This window comes from Manduca sexta, chromosome 9, assembly GCF_014839805.1.
Source record: "Manduca sexta isolate Smith_Timp_Sample1 chromosome 9, JHU_Msex_v1.0, whole genome shotgun sequence".
NCBI classification, from domain to species: Eukaryota; Metazoa; Arthropoda; class Insecta; order Lepidoptera; family Sphingidae; genus Manduca; species Manduca sexta.
The window spans coordinates 6,986,658-7,011,320 of NC_051123.1; the positions used below are offsets into that span (position 1 = coordinate 6,986,658).

At 34.9% G+C, this 24,663-nt stretch overlaps 1 protein-coding gene across 2 annotated transcripts in view; it reads left to right on the forward strand.

The window, feature by feature from the left end:
* Positions 1 to 7,490: 7,490 nt before the first annotated feature.
* LOC115441363 (LIM/homeobox protein Lhx1) overlaps positions 7,491 to 24,663 on the forward strand; it is a 71,475-nt gene continuing 54,302 nt past the window's right edge. For both annotated transcript variants that reach the window (XM_030166129.2, XM_030166130.2), the window contains exons 1-2: positions 7,491 to 7,776; positions 17,352 to 17,541. In XM_030166129.2, the coding sequence (XP_030021989.1) occupies positions 7,749 to 7,776; positions 17,352 to 17,541 (218 nt within the window). In that variant the 5' untranslated portion in view covers positions 7,491 to 7,748. The remainder of the gene's footprint in view (positions 7,777 to 17,351; positions 17,542 to 24,663) is intronic.

The following is a 24,663-nucleotide window of genomic DNA, read 5'->3' on the forward strand; positions in this document are numbered from 1 at the left end:
CAAGCCAAGGGTCAGGGGGTCCCATTTAGCCCCCATAGAATCAGGGAACGCGGTGTCGTCACTCACCGTCGGCTCGCCACAAAGCCGCCCCTGCGGGCATGCCTTTATATTATTATTTCAGTATTATTTTGGAAAGTTATAGACAAATATTTTTCGTTTACGCTGGGAATGTGGATAATATTACAATTATTATAGAAAAAAAAGATATATTATATAATATTGTGTTACCTTATATATTCTAGTGATTTACATTATTGTTCTGTCATAGAAACCTAAAGCAATAATGTTATTCTTTCATTGTACAATCATCTACAAAAGTATTACCACAAATCAAAACTTTCTCTACACATTCGCTTTAATTGAAGAAATATAATTTTTTCTATATTTAGAATATTAAATATGAAGTTTATTTTAGTGAAGAAAGAACGATAGTTGATGAGAACACAAAAGTATAAATGCGATTTTTAATTTTGCATTTGTTCAATTACTTTTGTGGCAAACTACATTGGTTTCTGTATCAATCAGAATATTATAGATCGATAAGTATTTGATAGCTTCCAGATTAGTATGTACCTATCCTACCTATACCTGAGTCGAGAATTTTTTATTTTGCAATCTTAGTCCTAATATGTTACGTAGTGTTAACAGTCTCTTTATGCTTTGCATGTGGTCAGAGACATTCGTCTGTTCCCAGTGTTCGACATGTGTGGTCATTCGCACGTAACACAGAACACTTTAAGTCCTAAATATTCGTTTCATGTGTTTAACTTTAAAAATAGGCTATTTCACGCCTATTTTATAATTAGGTGTATCAAAAATTTGTATCATTTAAAAATTAACAAATACACATAACACACGATTAAAATCAACAAGCCTTTGTAATCGGATGGGCGAACTAAGTGTTAAAAAACGTAACGAGACGCAATGATATCTAGTGACGTCATCAGCCATTACAATGCACACGAAGAAAGTTATGCGTTATCCCCACGTAGATTTATTGCTGATATCACAAAAAAACGTTTTTTGTATTACATACCTCCTATACCTTTTGTCAAAATCGAACACATTTGCATTCTGTCGGGTCATTTAATAACATAGTTATTGAGAATAACCGTCATGTATGCTAGTAGAAAAAGATGAAATTTTCCTAAAGAAAACCCGATACAAAAAAGCACTAATAATATGCATAAATGTGGTCTACAAATCGTTCTAATGATAATAAGATTTAAGATAATTTACGAAAGGGAAGGCAGTAGTCGGGTTATATGGATCAATCGCCACTGGTGGATACAAATTATAGTAGATGTCCACAGTTTTAACGCTGGGTTGAACAAACTAAGTATTTTCTACGGTGGGCCTGTATTCTCGACTATTTTTTTTTTTAATTTATAGTAGTAGACTGCTTCAAAATGCAATGCACGGACCACTCGGCCCCACTTCTATATACACCTATGGTGACTTACATAATGCGTTGGTTGTATTCAAAGCTGCAATACCATCATGATCCAAGTTGTACTAGTATTTTTAACCGACTTTAAAAAAAGGAGGAGGTTATCAATTCGTCGTGAATTTTTTTTTTGTTGTATGTTTGTTACCTCAGAACTCGCTTATTTATGAACCGATTTGCAAAATTATTATTTTATTCGAAAAAAAATCTCTCCAGATTGGTCCCATAAATTTTTTTTCAACATCGCTTCAGTAGTTTGGTTTTAAAACTAAAAAAACTAGAATAATTATGTCGTACTAGAAAACGAAATCGCGAATTTTGCTTTCCTATGTCGTTTTTAGTTATGTTTTTGCATTGAGTTAGGTTGAGTGTACTTCTCATATACTTTTACATATAGCATAACATCTTTTCCGAGTGTCAGGGGTAGGCAGAGGCGTAACATTTCAGCGCGATAGTCGTACTGTGTGTGAAACATATCAGTTGTGTTTTTGGGTTGGGTTTAGTTGACTCTACTTCTTACATACATACATATATATAGCATCACACCTTTTACCCTTTTCAGGGGTAGGCAGAGGTGTTACACCACAGCGCGATAGTTGTACTGTGAGCCAAATATATCAGTTGTGTTTTTGCGTTAGGTTTGCTTGAATGTACTTCTTACATACATATATATAGCATCACACCTTTTCTCCTTTTCAGTGGTACTCAGAGGTGTAACTCTGCAGCGCGATACTCGTATCGTTAGCAAAACACAATTACGCCATCGAGACGGTCTATTTTTTACTAACACAAAAAAGCAAAAAATAAAAATAATTTTAACAAAAAATTAAACCGCCTTCAAAAACCACTCAAAACCAAAACATAATTTCACATAACAGGTATATATTGTATACCAATTTTGGAGTCGGTGCCTAATTACAATTGCTAGTTAGGCTAGATAAATACAATAACGAATATAGGAAAACAATGTGCTGCCAGCGTACAAAGTCAGCAAGTCAGATTGTCACCGGAGATGAACACACCGCCGCAGCACAGCAAATGGAAGCTATTAAGGAAATATTTAAATTTGTGACTGTACACTACCCAAATTTTTCCCCTGTTACATATAGCTGGTCAAATATGGGTGTATTACACTCCTTGCCCCGAAAAAAGAGGAAAGAAAAATATGAAACACCTTACATGTGCTTGGTATTACTCTTTTCACTGTGTATGTTCGTTAGTAGTAAACGCAAACCTACTCCTTGTAATTGATTTGAAAGAAATTTAGCTCATTGATGGACTATGCAACAAATATAGCTTAACTAGCAATTTTAATTAGGCACCGACTCCAAAATTGGTATACAATATATACCTGTTCGTATCGTATCAGCCTATAATGTCCCAATGTTGGGCAAAGGCCTCCCCAAGATCCTTCCATGAATCACGATCCTGCGCTATAGTGAACCAGTTATTTTTAAATGAATCCAGTTCGTCCCGCCATCTCTTCTTTGGTCTGCCGCGACGCCTACGAGCAGTGTCAGGGCTCCATAACACATAACATACCTGTTATGTGAAATTATTTTTTGGTTTTGAGTGGTTTTTGAAGGAGGTGTAATTTTTTGTTAAAATTATTTTTATTTTGTATGTGCTAGGCAAAGTGACTGCACTGCACCGGATGTGAAGTGGAAGCAGGGTCCAATAGAATGTCGACTGACGAGAGATGATTACCCCTCAGCAGTCGATACAATTATGCCGGCCTGTTGGAACCGGATATACATGGGCTGATCCCGAAACTTAACACTTACGTGGGTCATCATGGTGGGTTTTAACACTTTGTGTACAGTAGTCGCTATCTGGCCTGATAAAAATATCTCCTATCCTATCATAAGCAAATAAATAATAATCAAAATTGGAATAATATTATTAGCTTTACGGACTATAGGAATTGAGTGATCTTGATGCGACCAACTTCGATACTCGGATGAAGTTTACAGCCTTATATGCTGTCAATCCCTCTGTGACTGGTGTCGGTAACTTGACTGCAGATAAATTTGGTATCGGTAACTCGATTGCAGAATGCAGATAAATTCGTGATTATGCGGAGAGCGAACCCAGTCAGCCGATAATGCATGTAGTAGGTACTTTTGGGTAGGTACTTTCCTATCCAATACAGACGTCTGTAAGTACCTTACTAGGCTGTTACACCTGTCACCTGTCGAGATGCTGTATTTGGTATGCTGAATATTTTATATTATTTTAATTATGATTCATGAACAGGGCCCTTATTCTGTATGATAGTGTAAACGCGTAACACGACCGTGTTATGTTATATTCGAGAAATGTGCGTGGAATAGTATTCTGTAAGCCAAATTTCTATAGTCCTAAACATGATGCGTTGTGTTACGTGCTTGTTACGCACTGTCAAAATAACGTGCGGGATAGAGAATAAGGCCCCTGCCGTAGCTAGTGTCTATAGTAGGTTAACGTTTGCAAAACGCAAAATGTTATAAGTACTAAAGTTTCAGTATAGTTATCGAGATCCGACTTTATTGTTAGGACATTTGATCTAAAAGCTTAAAAGCACCAATTTGCCAGACTACCAACATGTCAAAAAATCCTTTATTAAAACTTAAAATCAAATAAATTTATTAAATTGAGTTGACTGTTTTGGTAGCGGCGTTGTATTACGGTACGATTGCAATGCTGAGGCCTTGGGTTCGATGCCCGGGTCGGGCAAAGTGAAATAGGTCAGCCCGGAATTTGAAATTTGTGCTCGATATGATAGACTCGCCCCTTATAGCATTATGACACGGAATACTCACAGCGAAAACTGCACCAGTTGCGCCTCTACCTATTCTTTCGCGGATAAAATGCGTAAGTTTGTGTGTGTGTGTAAAAAACACATTTTTAAAATATTGTTGCCGTAGGGTTTTTTTTTAATTGATAAGATAAGATTCCAATTTAATTCAATTAGATTCCAAGCTCTGTGTCTAGCGGACTCTACATAAACTAACATGGCTATGTTATCAAATAAGTAACGGGCCCCTAGTTTTTACCCTACTTATATTTAGGGAATTCAATATTACATAGTTCTCACAAAATAATATTGAATACAACACTGGGCTGATATTATTAGAATTCAATTAACGAGTTTTTAAAATAGGTCGTACGGGTTTTAAAATCTTAGTTAATTAATATATTGACTGGATTACATTAGCTATTATGAACATTTCTTAATAATTATATAACTTCTATAAAAGTATCGAAATAAAATATTTAGGATTTCATCGCAGAATGTTTATTTTAATTTTCTCCCAACGTCTAGAAACTGCAGCCTTTATGGTAAAAATATTCATAAAAGCTATTGCTTATTGTGTCATCATTTTGCTCTTATCCTGCTCTAAGGGAAAGTCGAATAAACTACAGAAATTATTTGACGTATTGAAGTAGCTGGTTTTGGCGTCAATCACTTATATTGGCATTAAATCCGTTGCAATTTGTCTTAAAAATACATGGAAAATGATATAAGTACAACTTGGGATTTGAACCTAAGAATCCCTACTCCATAGCTGTATTATGTATAGATAGATGTATTTTGCTGATAGCTTGGTAGCTATCCGGGCAATACTATACGGTGGTCCGTGTACAAGGTGTTAAAACCCGCCATAATGGCGCACAGTAAGTGTGTCGCGCTCCTGGATTAGTCTGTGTATATCCGGTTCCAACAGGCCGGCATAATTGTGTCGACTGTCAAGGGGTAATCATCCCTCATCAGTCGACATTCTATTGGACCTTACTCCATTACCATCAGGTGTAGTGGAGTTACTTTGCTTCTTCACAGCGTTAACACATCCCGAAACGCTGGTACATTCATCACGATACAAAAGAGCTTGTGAATTAAATTAAACTGTATTGTGACTGCCTCGGTGGCGTAGTTGTACTGCATGCGCGGTACGGCAGCGCTCTGAGGTCCTGGGTTCGAATCCCGGGTCGGGCAGTGATATTTGGTTTTTTCTGCTCAGTATCAGCCCGGAGTCTGGAATTTGTGCCCGATATGGCGATGGGCTCGCCCCCTATCACATCATGGGACGGAACACACTTGGCGAAAAGTGGGTGCCATGGTTGCGCCTCTGCATACCCCTTCGGGGATAAAATGCGTGATGTTGTGTGTGTGTGTGTGTGTGTGTGTGTGTGAATAAAGAAAAGTTTTAGTTGCACACACACACCGCGCATCATGATCAAAAGGTATAGAGGTACCATCAGGACATCCACTTTCCGCAATATGTATTGTGTCCCATGATGTGATAGTGGGCAAGCTTATCGTCATAATGTTCACAAATACCAGACTCCTAGCCGATCATGTGCGGAAAAATCCAATATCTCTTTATCTGACCTGGAATTTGAACTTGGAACGTCAGAGCGTTGACATATCGCACAAGCAATAAAATTACGCCACTGAAGCAGTCTAGACTAAGGAAGCGAATACTAATTATTATGATCTTGACTGGTTTTTAAAAAGCAATAGCATTAAATGATAATTTCGGTTCCATGGTGTAGCGGCAGCGTATTTATGTGCTGAGGACTGAGAGGTCCTGAGGTCCAATCCCAGGTCGGGCAACAGTATGGATTATTGTCTTCCATAATTATTGCTTTGGGACTGTAGGTATCCCCCAGAGGGGTTGATGTACGGCAGGCAGTCGTTTAAAGAATAATACCTCAAAGGAATTAACTCATTCAAATTGCATCTTCAGTCAAGTTAGAAGAAGCTCACACTGTTTCATGAAGTTCTTATTATTCCAAACCTCGATAATACATCTACTTAAAGATCGGTGACAATATGTCTCCAAATTATTTGGCGTTGTAGATGGATGCTTAGATCGCTACACAGTGATTGAGTATGGTGAACTTTTGCTTTTGCTCTAAGTAGGAATAAAAAGACTTCATCTTCAAGATATTGTGCATATACCTACCTATATTTGTATGTAGTTTGTTATTCGTACAATTTGTTTTGTTTACACGAATGTTAGACATTGAAATAAAACTATTTATAAGATTTTATCGCGGTTTTTTATACAATCATTTTCTCCCGACGTTTCGGAGATTTTGCAGCCTTTACGGTCACATGTGGACTATGGTGGGAAAATTATTTTATTTCAATTCTCTATACTTACTTCTGATTAGTCACCTTCTCACGGTTCAGGTCGCGTTGATACGAGGAAAAAAAAGTTGGTTTTTAAGTATTTTATTGGGCCATCTATCTGATTGAGTAGGTATGTAGGTATTTACAATGAATTCGTCAGTGATATTGCTTTCGACTCAAGCATGAATGTCATTATGTCACCACCCTGTCTATATATTCGCTTGTATGCACGTAACTTAAAATTACATGCAAAAAATCTCGCTCAATTGTGTTTCAAAATGATATGATATTGTAAACTCTTTCTACATCCACATTTATCTCTGTCCACTGGCAGTCGATATGCGCGAAGCAGAGCTAAAACAAATAACGAAGACAAGTAGTGGAGCGAATCGTGTATTTTTTCTGCAGTGTTCTGTTTATCGAAGTCCCACCATATCAATATCCAGTATCCACCTACCCACCTCGCCGCAGAGCGAATGGCAGAGTATAAAAATAAAGAACACACAGAGAGAGCTCGCACGTCTAGAAGGCGGGCAACACTACATAAATACGGAGCGCACACGCCCCCGGTGCCGCGGACTCCACCGAAACCATAAAATAAGACACCCGGCCGGCCTAGAGACGCGACCGAAAAATCCAGGCTCTATAATTATGTTCAGCTACCACTCGATCTACCGGCGAGCCAATTTAAATTTACTGCGAACGCCGCACGTGTCCCACAAAATGAAATCCCACTACCGCACAGAGACACGCACGAAAAAAAACATAGAAAAGTGGAGGGCGGCGCCACCCCTCGCGCGCGAGTGGCTGGAGCGCGGGCCACGCCCGGCGGCCCGGCGCGGCTACTCCGTGCCTCTCTGTCGGGCCGGCCCGCGGCGCTATCGGCGTCTCTGTCGGGCGCGGCCGCGGCTCTGGCCCCGGGCGCAGCCTCGCCACTCGCCACGTTCGCTCAGTACGCGTTTGGAAGTGGCGCGTGTCGCTGTGTGGTCGGTGGCGCCGCGCGATATCGCCGCGGTGTGTCAAGTGAAGTGCCGTGTAGAGGTGCCGAAGTGGCGGGTTTCCTTGCCGCAGGACGGGGGGCCCATGCCCCCTTCCACCAGCACCACATTGGTAAAAGTTAGTGTCCTGTGCCTCATATTGTACAGAAACTTATTGTCTATGGTCTGTCGGGTGGAACTGTGAATGTGTTTGACTATGCCGTCGTTTGGAGGTTATTTATGTTTTGTATTGTTATTTTTAGCAGTAATATTAAAAACTTAACATGACACAGCGGGTTTGTGCATATAGTGTATACTTGCAAAACTAAATTTGCATTTCTATTATTGGACGAAGTCTAGTGTTTCAGTTATTAGTCTTGTGATCAGTTCTAACATTACTAACCATCACATAACTAAAAGAAAACACACTATGTACTATACATTTGTATATGTGACAGTTATCTATTGCATTTTCTTGGTAGAGTTATTTGTTTTCATATAAATATCATTTTTTCTTCAGAATACGTTTTATAAAATTTGAGTAAAAATTAAGTAAATTATCACACTAGTGTTCCAATAACTGTAACACAGTTAAATACATGTTAAATCCAGTATTATTTTAGGCCTAAACTCAATTAGTTAGGCCTAAAGCAAGACTTGACTCAATCTTATAACAATTAATATATTTTGCGCGTCTTTCACACTATACTAGATAGCACATGTATATTTAGGTAGGTAGGTAGAGTTTATGTGTTGAAATTGTCTTACATAGAACTCCTAGTACAGGGCCGCATTTGAAACATATTGATAAAAAAAATATCAGTAACGTGTAAGAAACCTGGATTTATAAAGTGCGACATTTCCAATTTATCAAGCTGGTCATTATTCGAGGAGGATCCATGAAAAAAGTATTTACCCAAGGAAAACCGCGAGAATTGCTTGTGACCATAGGTATAATTAAAGTTATTCTACGAAAAAAAAAAACAGTTAAAACTTCTATAGACTCTTCTTTAGAATCTTAAAAGTGGTAGTAGAGTCCATATATTACTAATAATAAGTAATAATTATAGCCCTGCAACTAAGTCAGTTAGATCCCATCCAAAGACCCAGTATAATTCCCATCTTCTCTGCAATAGTCCCTGCACCTTACAAGTGCTGTCTTGGTTTTATGTCCTCCATAAGTACAGAGAGTACTTGCAAGATGTATAAATCCCAACAAAAGTAATGTATCTTAAAGGGACCTCTATATGTTGGATCCATGTTCCCACGTAAGCCTTGCAAAAGGACAGACTTTCATGCCGATATTTCTCGCAGTATTGATTTACTGTAGGACCTATCGCAAAACGTATGTATCATATTACGTTTGTATAATTTTAAATCCTTTCACAGTATATATATTTAGTCCTTGTTCCAAGAAACAAAATATATCTTTAATTTGTATGCGGATCTTTTGTATAGAAATCGCAATTCTCTAAACCAGTAAAAGTATATAAATCAGGGAGTTTATATACTTGCCGGATACAGACGAATAGTCACGAACATGAGTATAAACAGCTTATTCGGATGTATTCGTTACTTAAAATTCATAGTCATATTTATTCGCCAAGTTATTCCACGAATTATTCACCAATAGTCTAAATTAGGCGTAAAATGACAATATAAAAGGACACTATTCTAAATATTTAATTCATTTTTAAGGTTTTAAAAGAATGATTACTTGAAATCTCTTACACTAATAAATAAACAACTAATGAGTCGCTTGCTTGGAAATAGGTTCTACCCATAATATTTTCTCATACTTAAAAACATTGAATTTATAAAATTTAAAAAAAACAAGAGCTTTTGGTCGCGACTCCGCTTTGCAAAAAAGTTTTTTAATAGGTAAAAATCCCAATATACATTTTCCTTGAATAAAATGCAATTTATATGCTATTGCAGACTATAATCTATCATTGTGTCAAATTTCATCCAAATTCGTTCAGCCGTCCTAGCGTGATTTGAGTAACAACATCAAAACTTTCGCGTTAATAATATTAGTATAGAAAAGTATAAATTTATCCTACATTCATCAATGGAGTGGCACGAGCCAGGCGCGGGAGTGCAAACCGCAAAAACAAAGAGTTTTTGTCCCAACAATACTAACAAAACATCAAGTTTGTTTCACCATTGTCTTACAATTGTGAACAACAAAAACTTTTAAAAAACATAATCTCATAAATCCTTTCATAAGGTTATTAGAAATATATTTTTTGTTAAAAAAACTTAACAAAAAATATATGTATGGATACCTTTTGAAAAGATAGATTTGCTTTAATATTGATATTCTATTCTTCATTCTTAACAATAATTGGCAGGAATTACAATACTTTGAAGAATCTCATCTAAACCATTGTAAGTCAGGATAAACATTCCTTGGATATATATAATACCCAGGTATTCAATTTAAGAGAGTTTAAAACCTAATAAAGAATTTAATAAGTGAAACTTTTTTAGTTACCACAGTTTCTGCCTAAATATGTTTCTATCAATTTTCATACTTTATATTTTGTTCTTCGAATACTCAAAAGCTTCTATATAAAGATGAATTGATGACACGAGATTAGTGTGTAAAATATTACTTAATTATCTTAGGCCTATATATACTTCCTCAATATTATATTCGTATATCTCATCAACTCATATGACAAGTCTCCATCATTATAGACAAGTTAATTCGTGTAGGTACCAACTCATCCATGTACAATGTCATTAAAATTGGCAGATATTCAGTATTAGGAAATGTATGAGCAGGTACTGAATTATTTAGGCTTTATTTAGTAGGTGTTGAAAAGCTGAAATTCTATATTGTTGGTCTGTAATCAATAAAGGGTTCCTTAGGTGTTTGATAGGTATTATTGGTACCTATTTTTAGTAATTTTTATTTCACTGTTTCAGTAGTAGGTATATTGAAAGGCTGAGCTTCTATATTATTTGTCTGTAATTAATGAATGGTTACTTAGGTACTTAATAGGTATTATTTAGCATGTAGTTTTAGTAATTTTTAAATCAGTGTAACATCAAAATCACGGACAAATGAAACCTCTTTCAACTTCTTAACAACTTGGTACCCATCGTTGCGATTTTAATTACATTTTAACATTGTAGGTCTCCGATAATCTTCCCCGCCGTATTTATAGTTAACTTGAATTTGTTACTTCTTATTTATATAGTAAAAAAGACATCGTTCTATCTAATATGGCAGATACCGTCGTTATTTTTGGCCTAATATCAATTTAATGATAAACCTCGACTCACAAGTATGTAGTTAACATAAGTTTCTAGAAGAATAGATAATAACACATGCTTTAAATTCTAATATGTTACTTCGTGCTAATAATATAAATGCTAAATGTAAATATATTTGGTTTTAAACTTCGAAACGACTCAGATAGATTAAAACCTAGATTATCATGTTAGCTAGTGTTAAAAAAATGCACTATAGGTATTTTTTTGAAAAGGACTTTAACGCCGGCAGTGCCGTAAGCGAAATATAGTGTTGTATAAAATAACGAGATCTATTTATTGTATTTTTTTCCTATAGTATGCTCTATGTTACGAAGGAAAAATAATATTACATGATGTCATTCATCTAAAATTATTTGTTTCATTGGATTTCCTTATTTATGTAGCTTTGAATTTAGAACTGTATTTTTAAATATTTATAGGTCTCAGATAGTGTATAACCGAATAATTCCATTTATCATTGAAGTTTAAGTTAACCTAATTCTAAAACTAGCTAATAAATAATGCACAGTTTAAACTAAAGAAGTGTACACCATGAATTTTACCAAAATATTAGACTTTCAAACCACATTAAAAAACTACCTCGCTTGATCGTATTAGAACTTAGAGCTATAGTCACGAACTTAGACATTACAAAGTAGTTCGTGATAATGCTAATAAGCCGAGGTTTAAGATTACTCATATTTGAATATAATTACTGGCCATTAAGTTAATATCTCATGTATCAGGGTGACAAGTAGACCACTACCACCTGAGCCTTATCATTAAAACTTTGGGTAGTTTTGCTACTAATAAACATTGGTGTTATTATTATTTTTCTTGGTTTGAATGATGAGACAAACTTGCCGTTCGCTTGATGGTAAGCGATACGACCGCCCGTAAATAGTAGAAACACTATCCAACATCTTGAATTATAAAGTATGGTTTGGTATTCCACTGCGCTCGTCATCCTGAGATATGAGATGCTAAGTCTTATTATGTCCAGTAGTTACACTGGCTACAATGTCCTTCAAATCGGAACACAACAGTGACTACAAACTGCTTCGCGGCAGAAATAGACATTGCGGTGGTACCTACCCAGCCAGACTCTCACATATGAGAGACATACCAGTTATCCCTCACACGAGCGGCTTGCTCGTCTCGTCATTATAACCAATCGTATCCACATTCTCCTATTCCAGGTGTAATAAGTTATTTTCCATAACATCTGCCACGTCCACTAAATAGATTAGGTTTTGTGGTGAATTTGAGTGTTTTGCTCGTTGAAGAGCCCGGATCCTCAGTGCAGCAAATTAGTTCAGCGGTTTTTGCGTGATTGGAAGGCAAATACAACTGAAGTGCAAGTTAAAATGTATGCCAACTGCGCACCTGCTGGTGTTTGGACTATGTAGTATATGTGAGAGAAATATGTTCGATCAAGTGCATTTAGGATTAATTATTAATGTGGATTTTATTTTCATTTTGCTAAGTTATAACGATGCGTTGATTAAAAATCTTTAGAAAAACAAAGATTAGTATAATTTCAAAACAAAGACATAGTCTCATGAAACAACATTATTTTTAAGTAAATAACGGAATCACGCACCACTCACGCCTATTATTCCCAAGGGGTAGGCAGAAGCGTAACTGGTGCACCCACTTTTTGCATATTCGACACAAGGCTGGTGGTACAGAGTAGAAAGAATCTAACATCACTGACCGTCCCGTGCATCAAACACAACACTTCATCGGGCACAAACTCCGGGCTGGTACTGAGTGGAATATCCCAATTCGGTCTCAAAACCGGAGTCATTATTGAAAATTGAGTTTTATTTTAACACAAAAAGACATTTTTTTCTTTATTACTTTGCGATTTAATACAATAATGTATGGGTTGTCTGTGATATTATGGTACCGACTTCTAAAGGACATATATATTTAGTATTCTTCTATAAATTATCGTGAGTATTGTATCTATGAAATATATATATTTAACATAAATCAGTTCTTCCTTTAACATTATATTAGCCTTTGCTCAGAGTTCCGTGGTGTTTAGATTCATTCCCGATACAAAAACAACCAATAACAACACAAAGGAAAACCTTCGCTTCATATAACTGATAGAATTGTCAGAATTGGCTTAGCAATTTAAAATATTACCTCAAACACATTTGCGAATATTTTTTTCCTCTTTATATTCATAATATAGGAGTACAGCTTCACTAGCAATAAGTACATAATGAAACTTTGTACAAGTATACCTCGCATAATATAATTTGGGCTACTAAGTTCGACGTATATATATTTTTTGTGTTTTGGTTTTCAATATAGTTTCATAATCTATAAGTAGTAAATAATATCGTTTAAGTATTAGCACAAATACCTCGTTGAAACAGTTATTATAGGCCTAAGGTGCTGTTGCAAAATGTTAAACATCGAAATAAGACTAGCTTTAGAATATTATCGCGGTTTTTATATCAAAATTTTCTCCCGACGTTTAGAAGACTGCAGCCTTCAAGATCATGGGCGAACTGAGGTGTTCGTCGTCTGAAAAGTCAAAGCTAAAATATCTACCTACATTGTACAATTATAGAAGAAACCGCGATTAAAATACGAAAACTAGTTTTGTTACGATTATTAAGATTCACGTAAACATAAGATACAGTTATAATTCAAGTATTGTTGTACACCAATTAATGTATAAGATAGTTAATGACGAATGCCTCTTTTGTTTACAAGTTATTTCGGAGCTTGGCTTTTGTATTTAGTCGCTTTATATTTGACGATTAGCGTTTCAATCGTGAAACAGACCCTTAAAGCCGTAGTTTCCTAGTGGTAGAGTCATAACATATATTTTGAAGACTATTTATGGGTCAGCTTGGTCTGAGCTTGATATATTATGAAACATTTTTTTAATACCTGACATTACGTTTGGTAGCCAGTCAAGGGCCGGCTTATAAAAACACATCGGACTTTTGGGCTAGCGCTTTAGGCGCTCACAACCTTTGAAAATTAAGCCATGCTGAGGAAACCCCACTATCAGGCTACGAACCTCGGCTCAGGACGGTGACGATAAAGTAACTGCGTAGAGTTTCGTTTATAAAAATAAGGCCGTAAATTTCAAATGTCGGGTACGCGTCGGTGAGTCCTATAATTGTAGTTCATGTTGGAGAGACTTACGAGTACCAAAGGCGACCCACATATCCATTCTCTGTGTAAAAAATAATGCATAACAATTGATTATTAAAAAGATTGAGGAACATTTTCTGCCAAAATTTTTAAGCATAACATTTTTATTTGTTAAAGACTGCGCTGCGTAATTTATAGGTCCCTTATTACATTGTTTGGCAATTTAAGGCAGGTTGGAGGTCTAGGAGAGTCTTCAGACTGTTAATACTGATTACTCAAGTTTAACTTTCCTTTATACTAGCTGTGTCCGCGGCTTTGCGCGCGTGTTTCACAAAGTTTGTTCCACGTAAATTCCAAACCTTAAGATTTTTTACAACCACGCGACCTCTTCAACAGTAATCGTTATATTTCAGTCAATTTACATCAAAACGTAATGTAATATTTAGCTAAACCCTCCTCAAGAATTGGACTTTGTTTCAGTAAAAACCGTACCAAAGTCCGTTCAGTAGATATTGAAAAAATCGATTACATATAGACAGACAGTTTTTGGGGACTTTGTTTTATAATGTACAGATGATGTAGCAAATCAGTAGTGTCTAGGTAGAGTAGGTATAATAAGTCGCTAATTGCTAACATCGCTTATTGTTACAAGTGAAATTATTGAAGAGACGATAATGAGTTAATATTATTTGCCAGTTTGTATTTTTTTAATACCTATAATATAGTTAATAAGTTAAACTAGTAAGACGTTTTCCATAATTTAATTTTATATATAGAATAGGCTGGTATAAGTCATAATAACATAAATAATTTATTTCATTCCAAACATTACTGGACTCTATTAATGAGAGTTGATCACGCTAAACTTTAAGCTTGGAATTTATTGGAAATTCATTTACAAATATGAAAAAAAAAATGTTTTACATTTTCCACATTCTAATACTAGAGTTTATAGATTTTTTCTGCGAAACGTAAATGTGTCGTGATCTTTGTGGTTATAAGTGCGAGTAAGAAATAGTGGAAGTAAATAATTTAAGTAAGCACAAGTCCAATTTAAGGTGGTAGCTCAAGGTCCATTTTCATACATTTTGTTTCGGCTTTAATCTGGGTAACTAAACAAGTATTGGCAAGTAAAGAATTTAAATTCACGTCTAGTTAGTGATTAGTTCTCGCAGTTGAAAGAAAAATGTAAAAATAATTAATAATCATGGATATTTCTGCCTTTAAAATTTCGTCATATTAAATTTTAAAGGCCGAAATATCCATGATTATTAATTATTTTACGTTTTTCTTTCAACTGCGAGAACTAATCACTAACTAGACGTGAATTTAAATTCTTTACTTGCTAATACTTGTTTAGTTACCCAGATTAAAGCCGAAACAAAATGTATGAAAATGGACCTTGAGCTACCACCTTAAGTTATTTTTTAAAAATGCATTCAGGCATTAGGAACGTTTATTTTAGAAGATTTGTCGAGAAACATAATTCAGGACTAATTCAAAGAATAATAAAAATAAATAACTGACGACATCGCCAGAATTGTTACTTAAACCATACGTCATGTAGGTACATACTTGCTTTACTATTAACGTTTTTTTTTTAATTTTTTCAATATTTAAACACAAGGCGATCAAAATGGAAGTTGTTTTTATAGGAAGTGTGTGCAGAATTTATAGATAAATATTGGTAATAAATCGACTAACATGTTGTACGAAGATAACATTTCAAACATTTAATACAATTATTTTGCAAAATGTAGCGTATTTAGGGCCAAAGTACTGAACTTGGGGAATCAACAAGTTTAACATACAATGTGGCTATTTGCAATTTAATCGAATTATTATCTTTTATTATGCGATAAGTATCGTATTAGGGTGTCTTTATTACCATGTTTGGAAAACTGTATGTCATTGAACATACTTATCTACTTACAAAAAGTTTAATATTACAAAAGATTATATGGCATTGAAAAATATATTACCTTCATCGATTTGACTTAAGCCGTTGCAACATTAACATAAATGTTTAAAAAGTTTTTAATCTTTGTTTAAAAAAGTATTAACTAAAATCCGCAATCCTCTAAAAATAATAAGCTGATTAAAATTTTTACTTTCTTTACAAATTCAGCGTTCGAGATGTTCTTAGAACCACAGCTTTGCATTAACAGAGACAACACTGTCAGCTTAAAAAAACACAAACAACTTGACATCACTTTTTGACCGAAGAATCACACGCACCGACGCACGCTCATAACCATGGTTAATCGTCACAGATTTTTGAACGCACCGTCAGAAATGGCGCGCGACCAATTGGACATTTGAACGTTTTGAATATGGAATGATAAACCAGCGACCTTCATAAATTCTGCCAATAAATGTCAAATGTTCAGAAAGCGAGGCAAAGGAGAAAAATATGTGTTTAAAAAAAGAACAGGTCTGTCAATTTTGAATTCTTTAAGCTGGCGATGTAAGATGTCAAAGATTTCGACTAACTTTTTTGACGGTTGACATTTTTTTAACTTAGATAATTTACTGCAATGTAACAATTCAATAACAGGCAATAACAAACAAATTGGAATTGGAACAATTGAGTATATAAAACTAAATCACTACAAATTACGATTATGTGTTTTAGGGGTAATGTGAAAAGTCTAGAACCTGCTAGATAAATTGGCAGATTGGCCACGTCTGTTAATATAAAAGGAAAATTCCAGAAAATTGTTCAAACTCATTGAATAATAAATATTGAAAGATACGTTTGACGAAATATCTAAAGCAATAAAAACTTAAGCGCAGCAAAATGTAGTTGTAAAACACACTTGGAGTACTTATTTCGCAGGAAATAACATCTATTATGGAGTGATAATGGTTTTCATAACCACCGTGGACGTACGAAATACGTAGGAGGCAGACGGTAGAGCCAGCAACGCTAGGCCATAACATATGCTAATAAAACTTTATTCAAACCTAAGCTTTATCGATCGTAAAACTCAATCCCATTATGTTGGTAGCTCGTAGCTCAGTGCTACCGACTTTATGGTATGTACTATTCAGGAGGTCGTACGAAAGAGGATGTTATTATTTGAATGTTGGTATGTTTGAAGCTACTTCCTAAATATAGTGCATAAGATTGATAATTTTAACAAGTTTATAAATCGTGCAAAGCATTAGTCTTTATTTGAGCATAGTACTTATAAAGAAAGTAAAAAAGAAGCAAAATACCTATTTGTTTTATGTACCTAACATCGCGTGAATAAACATTTTTCTGAAAACACACATTCTCTTAAATTTAATATGCTTCCGGACAACGGTTGTTGTTCATTTCGTCTTTTTTATTCTTATATTTATAATAGACGAAGACTAACATACAAAGTATTACTGCATAGTGCATTTATATATGCTTGGTTCGGTGTCGTAGGACGTGGGGAGGCAGGCGGCGCGATGGCGTGCGCCGGCTGCGAGAAGCCGATCCTGGACAAGTTCCTGCTGCACGTGCTGGAGCGCGCGTGGCACGCAGCGTGCGTGCGCTGCGCCGACTGTCGCGCGCCGCTCGCCGACAAGTGCTACTCGCGCGACAACAAGCTCTTCTGCAGGAATGATTTCTTCAGGTGAGTGGTAACTCTTACTAATAACAAAATAAGAACCAGAACTTGGAATTCGTAATTCAGGACCTGATCGTTAGCAGGGATTTAGATTGAATGTCGTCTGACAAGGGATGTTTACGTCTGCACTTGCTGATATATATAGGCTGATCCCAGAATGTGACACTTACGTGGGCCACTATGACAGGTTTTAACACCTTGTGTACGGTGGTCGCTATCTGGGCGGATACAAAATATATCCTACCAGCATATTCCAAACTATTGCATTTCACTCGCCATCCTGAGACATAATATTTGACGTATTTGCGGCTGTTGCCCCTTATGTCTTTATTATATATACTTTATGTACCTACTATAAAGTGCATTATTGATTGTTTAATATTTTACTGTAGTATGTTTTCATTATTGACTTAGAGTAATTAATTGGTTTATCCATTCTAATATAAATAAATCAGATGTCAGCTTAATATTATGTAGAGTCAGGTCGCTACAATAGAGTTACAGAGGAATTATATATGTCTAGTGAAATGTAACTCCTTTTATAATATGTTTATATGGTCAAAATTTTTGTTAAAAAGTTCATGAGGCATGTTCAATATTTTAACGCGTACGAGCGAACTTGCGGTAGAGTTGATGACAAGTGAAAATTTTCATATGAAAATTGGTATGATACTCGGGTTGCAGTTAAGCATGAGCAAATCTCTTATTGCGCATGCGTTATTATGTTGTTCGATGACACATATAATATAAAAAGTCACTGCAATATTGTGTAGCAGATTTACAATTAAAATTACAAAAATAATTTACAATGTCAAGCATTATGGATTAGAATTTGCAAATCCGCAGCAGATTCTCAATGATTTTATTTAGACTAGAGAACCAAAATGGCGATAAGGCGAGCAGTAACTAATGTTCTAAAATTAATTTAATATTTTTAGACCGTTCGTTCATACCGATCGACGTGTAACACCCGTGTAAGATTGAAAAATCAATTTCACACAACGAAAATCTTAAAAGTATTGTTCTTTTTCATTGTTTTTTAAGTGACACGCTACAGTAAAAAGGAATTGTTTTATATTGTGATAGGGTTATAACCATAGGTTTAAACGAAGACACCACATACAAAAAATCGTTGCAAATCGTCATGTCCTCATAAATTTCTTCCAAATATATTTTAGCTAGATAATGTAATAATTTTTCACATGTTTATGTGCTTTTAGAAAATTTTATAGAAGTTATAATTATTGTTATCATCATAAAAAAATATAACGCTTTTTGAATATAAGATCTTTAATGTACAACATTTCCACATCTTTAGGATGCGCGCTGATTATCCATTTGCAGTTATAGATCTATCTATCAACTTCAATTTATTAATGACTTGGTTTTGCCCGCTGTTTCGCCAGCGGGAATAGCCTTTCCCGCTATTAAAGTTTTTAAATCACAATAGCAATCTATGATGCCGGCGCCATCTCTTAAAAAAGTAGACTTAAAGTTACAATTACTTACTGTAGGAGCAAATAACTGGGCTGAAAAGTAGCGAAAGTGTTAAAATAAGACATACTCTATCTTTTTGTCTAATTTCAATCCGAAATCCGCCCAGGTTTTCCTGCGTTTACTTCGAACAAACATTGTCACAAATTTTCGCATGTTTATTAATACGATTAGCAACATATTAAGAAGTAAGATTTCAAATTTAAAAATAGAAATCATGTTTAGGTTTAAATTTATTGAAAATAAACATATGCCTAGTATTTAAAATACATCATTTTCTGGATTTAAATGTGGATATATAATTATATTAAGCATTCTATCATTAAGTATTCTTACTTCGCCATAGTCGGGTAAAAAGAATATTCTTTTCTAACACGCTTGGGCAAAGTTTAAGTGTTGTGTCCATATTTACTGGCAACATATTAATACGTTATGCGTTTTTGTGTTCGTCTTTAGCGCGTTAACTCAAAATGATATGTCTAGCTCACAATTTTATTGATTTTAAACGTTATGTTCTGAACGTGGGCTCAGCTAGGACGCACCGTCAAGGTTTTTATCTTTGACATTTCAATAGGGTTGGCACTCCTTAATCCTTTTGTTTTTATTTTGTTCATTGAAATTATAGACTCAAGTCACAGATGTTTGGATAAAATAAGTCCGTAAGACCTATAATAAAAGTAAAATATTTATAGCAAATACTAAGTACATGCGATAAATATTTAATTTATTAATTTAATAGAAATATCTTTAGTTACTCAAGTATATATTACTTTGCACCCCAACATTCAGACCGGGAACAAACCTGGGAATCTGCACTTATTTACAGGCCAGCGATCACCCGCCGCGCCACAAATATCGATAAAATACTTCTTTCGTTTGTCAAAGCGCCATCCTTACCTTTTATGTAAGCATCGGTTACAACTTACGGTATTGTTGCAAATTGTTAGTTTATTGCAATATTCACAATGCAATATGAATTATTTTGCTTGTAGTCCAAGTTTAACTAATGTTTGCGAAACGTTTTCTATATTATTTACAATACATGCTGTAATAGAGAACACGTCTGCGGGCCTTTTTATGGGTAATATTTTTTTAAGTTAGAGTATTTTAACATGAATGTTGGCTCTCGTAGTGTTAGGTTGAGTTTTAGCTGCATTATGCTGGTTTAAACCATAAGCTTGGCATTAAATACTGGTTTTATAATAACGAAGAGTACTTCATGATAGAGAGGTATTTTTTTGCAATACCTCGAGTATAGTAACTAGCATGGGATATTAATATCCCGTAGCTATAGGTATTATTCGAGAACTTAAACTATGGTTTTTAATTTTAGCTAACGAAACTAAATTGACATAATAATGAAAAACATCCCAACGTATAATTTTAACACTTTTTCCTGCATTTTGCAGCTATTCCGAACCTAAATGACTTACGAGGGTTACTAAACATTTCTTTTAATAAGCCTAGAGATAAAATGGCTTTCAACCTGTCCAGTGAACTCAAGCTTGTCGACGCGACGGCGTCTAAGTGTAAACTACCTTTTTTAATCGATTTTCTACCTGAATACTCTCATGTATATTTTATTACATACATATTCATAAACATTGCCTATATATAGCCCATCTTTAAAGGAATTCAAACAGCTTATTTAAAAACCTAAAGTGCATTTGTATTTATGTGGCACTTTAGACGTATTCTAAGAAACGTTTGCAGTTAGTGCTTTTTAATGATGGCCGCATAAAATGAATGCGTTGTTCATCTATTACAATACAATTACCGTCTATAGGTACATGCATTATGAACGTAATTATGTCATCGTCACGTCGTGGCTAATTTTGAAATAATTAAGGGAATAATAAGTACGTGTTTTTTTTTTGCAAGATGGCGGTGTTTTCCCGGCCGTGATATCTTTTTGGGTTAAGGTCTCAAAATCATTTTTTTTTTTATATAAAAGAGCGTTTTGATTATTTCGTACTAAATAAATTACAATTTCAAGTTAGTTTTAGGGACATGGTATCAATTTAATTTTTAGTCTAACCGATTTGTTTATATACTTAATTTAATTAACTAATTATTTCGCACATTTAAAATACCAAGGACTTAGTATGAAAAATAAAGGCATCAAAATTATATTATATTTGATTTTTTTTCAAAAACATTTTTTTTTATGTCTCCATATTTCTAAATATGGGTAATAGCAGGGCTCTGTTCCAGAAAGGGTCAATATTTTTTTAAATAAATTTAAAGTAAAACAGCACTAAAATGATATAAATACTATAAAATATTATGTCATCGTAGGTTACCGTCATTGCGGAAAACGATTTACTTATAGCCTCCGCAGTGCCACGGTAAATTAGTTCTTTGGGTTTTAGGGTTATACTTGGAATACAAATAGTAACTGGTATAAATAAAAATGTTTAATTTTAAAACTTTAAAAAGTTTACTATATAACGTTGCTATATTATATTTTTATTCTAAATCTTCATCGTATTTGCATAATAATATCAGCCCTGTATTATATGCTGTCCCACTGTTAGGCACGGTCCCTGAGGGAATAGACCTCAGTCCTCCACGCGGGCCTAGTGCGGGTTGGTAGACTTCACACGCCCTCGAAAATTCCTTAAAAGAGAATTTCTCAGGTATGTAGGTTTCCTCACGATGTTTTCCTTCACCGTTAAAGCAAGCGATAATTCACAAAGAATACACACATATTTTTTTAGAAAAGTCGTCATAGGTGTGTGTTCTTGGGATTTGAACCTGCACTCCTTCGTCTCGGCAGTCCGTTCCACAACCAACTAGGCTATCGCACACTTATATATATTTGCATATACATTGTATATTACGCAAACTTATTACTCTGACTGCCTCGGTGGCGTAGTTGTATTGCATGCCTGGTATAATAGCGCTCTGAAGTCCTGGGTTCGAATCCCGGGTCGGGCAAAGTGGTATTTGGGTTTTTTCTGCTCAGTATCAGCCCGGAGTCTGGAATTTGTGCCCGATATGGCGATAGGCTCGCCCCCTATCACATCATGGGACGGAACATACTTGGCGAAAAGTAGGTGCCCTAGTTGCGCCTCTGCATACCCCTTCGGGGACAAATGCGTTATGTTATGTATGTTATTATGTATTACTCTGTAAGGTTTTTTCCGTCTACGGAACCATTGGTCGTTGCAGAAGATTTTTTACCTTACGTTTTTTGTTTTGATAAGTTCATTTAGTGACATCACGGCTTCCTAAAGCTAAGTGATGTCATTTCCGCCGATTTGACAACCCGACATTATTGTGTTAGTTTGGAATTGATGTTACCGTTCCAAATTATCCCCTTTTATCAAAGTTACACACAAAGAGTGTAAATATAAAGTTTTTCAATAGATACGGGGTTTGGAATTGAAATTAAAGCGTATTGATTGACAATTAGGTTTTCTTTTCTTTATTTAGTAAAATTTGTGAGAACTTTTAAATAAGGTAAATAATATTCTTGTTCTTTCTTTTGTTTATATGAATATGGATGAATGTTATCATCAAAAATAACTCTTTCTATTTATAAAACATGTGTATTTTGATACTATCTTGAATTTATATTATCTTGAAATTCATGTTTTTTTCTTTTTGTCTTCTATATTTTGTATTTTTATACGGTTGCATCGCGTGGGTATGAATGATAATAATTTATATAAAGTTAACTGTTCAGTGAAGAACACGCATACTATTTGTAATATTGTAAGTGTTTATAAACATTTTTAATGTGCTTTTTATAATTACTGACGATTTTTCTGACCGCTGGGCATGAGTATGTGGAACTTACTGCACTATAATATATATTCTGCGTACTTGGCTGTTCTCCGTTGAGATTTGCCGCCATGGCCGAAATTCGGCTAGGAGGCATTCCTTCATTTATTCATTCATGTGGAACTTCTATTATGACGTTAAAATGCACTTGTTTATTTAATAATTTTAAATGCATTCTTTGAATGACTGCCTCGGTGGCCTAATTGTATTACTGTACGACTGCAGTGCTGAGGTCTCGGATTTCATTCCCAGTATCAGCCCGGAGTCTGAGAGTTGTCCCCGATATGGCGATTGACTCGCACCCTGTCGTATTATATGACGGAATACCCACGGATGAGGGTGGGTGCGCCAATTGCATCTCTGCCTGCTCCTTCAGGATAAAAGGCTTGACTGTGTATGTGGATGTATTCTTTAAATATTGTAACTAGTTAATGATTAATCATACTACGCATTATAGTTAATGCTTAGCTCGAATTGTTTTAAAATAATTAAAAGATATTTCGCCTTAGTACAACGCAAAATATATGTACTTGAAAAAAAATTGCGCATTTGAATTATGTTTTCTTGTAATTACTTTTCAAAAGTAAAATGGATGAACTTTATATTTTCTTCCAGCACAAACAGCGTAGGAACGATCAAAGACATGCCATAAACTGCCATTATATTTACTGGCAACACTGAGATTTTTTTAAACTGGAGGCTATGGAACATACAACATGGCGTATTGCCAGCGTTGTACAGCCAAACCGAATTTATGTTTTATTCATGCGGCCTCCATCGTTTATGCAAATGTACCTGGTAATAATTCAATGTGATGATAAAATAATAAAAAAGGTACATAGCAGGTTAACGTCGCTTCTCCGGTATGTTTTGTTTACAGTAACGAGTATTTAAAAATGCTCAGTTAAAACTAACATGTATTTTAGCTATTTATAAAACCGTAATTTGCATAACCGATAATATTAGGTGATGTAAACTGTCCTATAAACTCGAAATATTATGCTTTTTGCTCTATCGACCTATTTTTTATTTCCTTTTGCTGAACATTGTCACATATTGCCTCTCATAACATAATTATAATTGTTATGTATTTTCATTTTTAACAAGCTAACGCATTATGAACTATGTAACAACATGTCAGCATAGTGTGTGATAATATATAGTTAAATAATTCCTCCTAATATTTCTGGAAAGTATCGTCAACTAGTAATTCTAACCGACAGATTTCTTTTATTGCCTTAGTAGGCAAATGAGCAAGCGTTCTGCCTGATAGTAAGCATCCGCCGTCCATAGACTTTGCAATGCCAGATGCACAGCCAAACCGTTGCTTACTGAGATGTGGGCACTCTTTTCAAGCCTCGTTTAAAGAACAAGTTATCACTCGGGCAACACCGATGCAGGGAGTTCATTCCAAAATTATTTCAGATATTTTTAGTGTTCTTTTTCTGGTTATAAAGTCAGGGAAACCTTATTTCGAGATAATTGAAGTATTGTAAATATAGTTTTGTATGTAAAGCTGAGATAGAGAAAACTCTTTTAAGGTTTTTACAAGTTCTAAACAAGATACCGGTATTTAGGTAAGTTCATTGGATAGGCATTAATTTAAGTTATATGACAACATGAAAATCAAGATATTGTTTTTTTTTAGATACCGTTTTTGAGCTTAGCACGGCAGCATACACATTGTTAAGTTTTCTTGGCATAAAAATTAACTATAAAATTATCTCGTTAAGGGCGTAAATTAAACTGCGTTTGATGCCTAGTACATAATAAGGCCCACCGCATTGATTCATTTTTATGTGTACATCAAAGATGGCTGCGCTAGTACTTTTCAGTAATACGGTA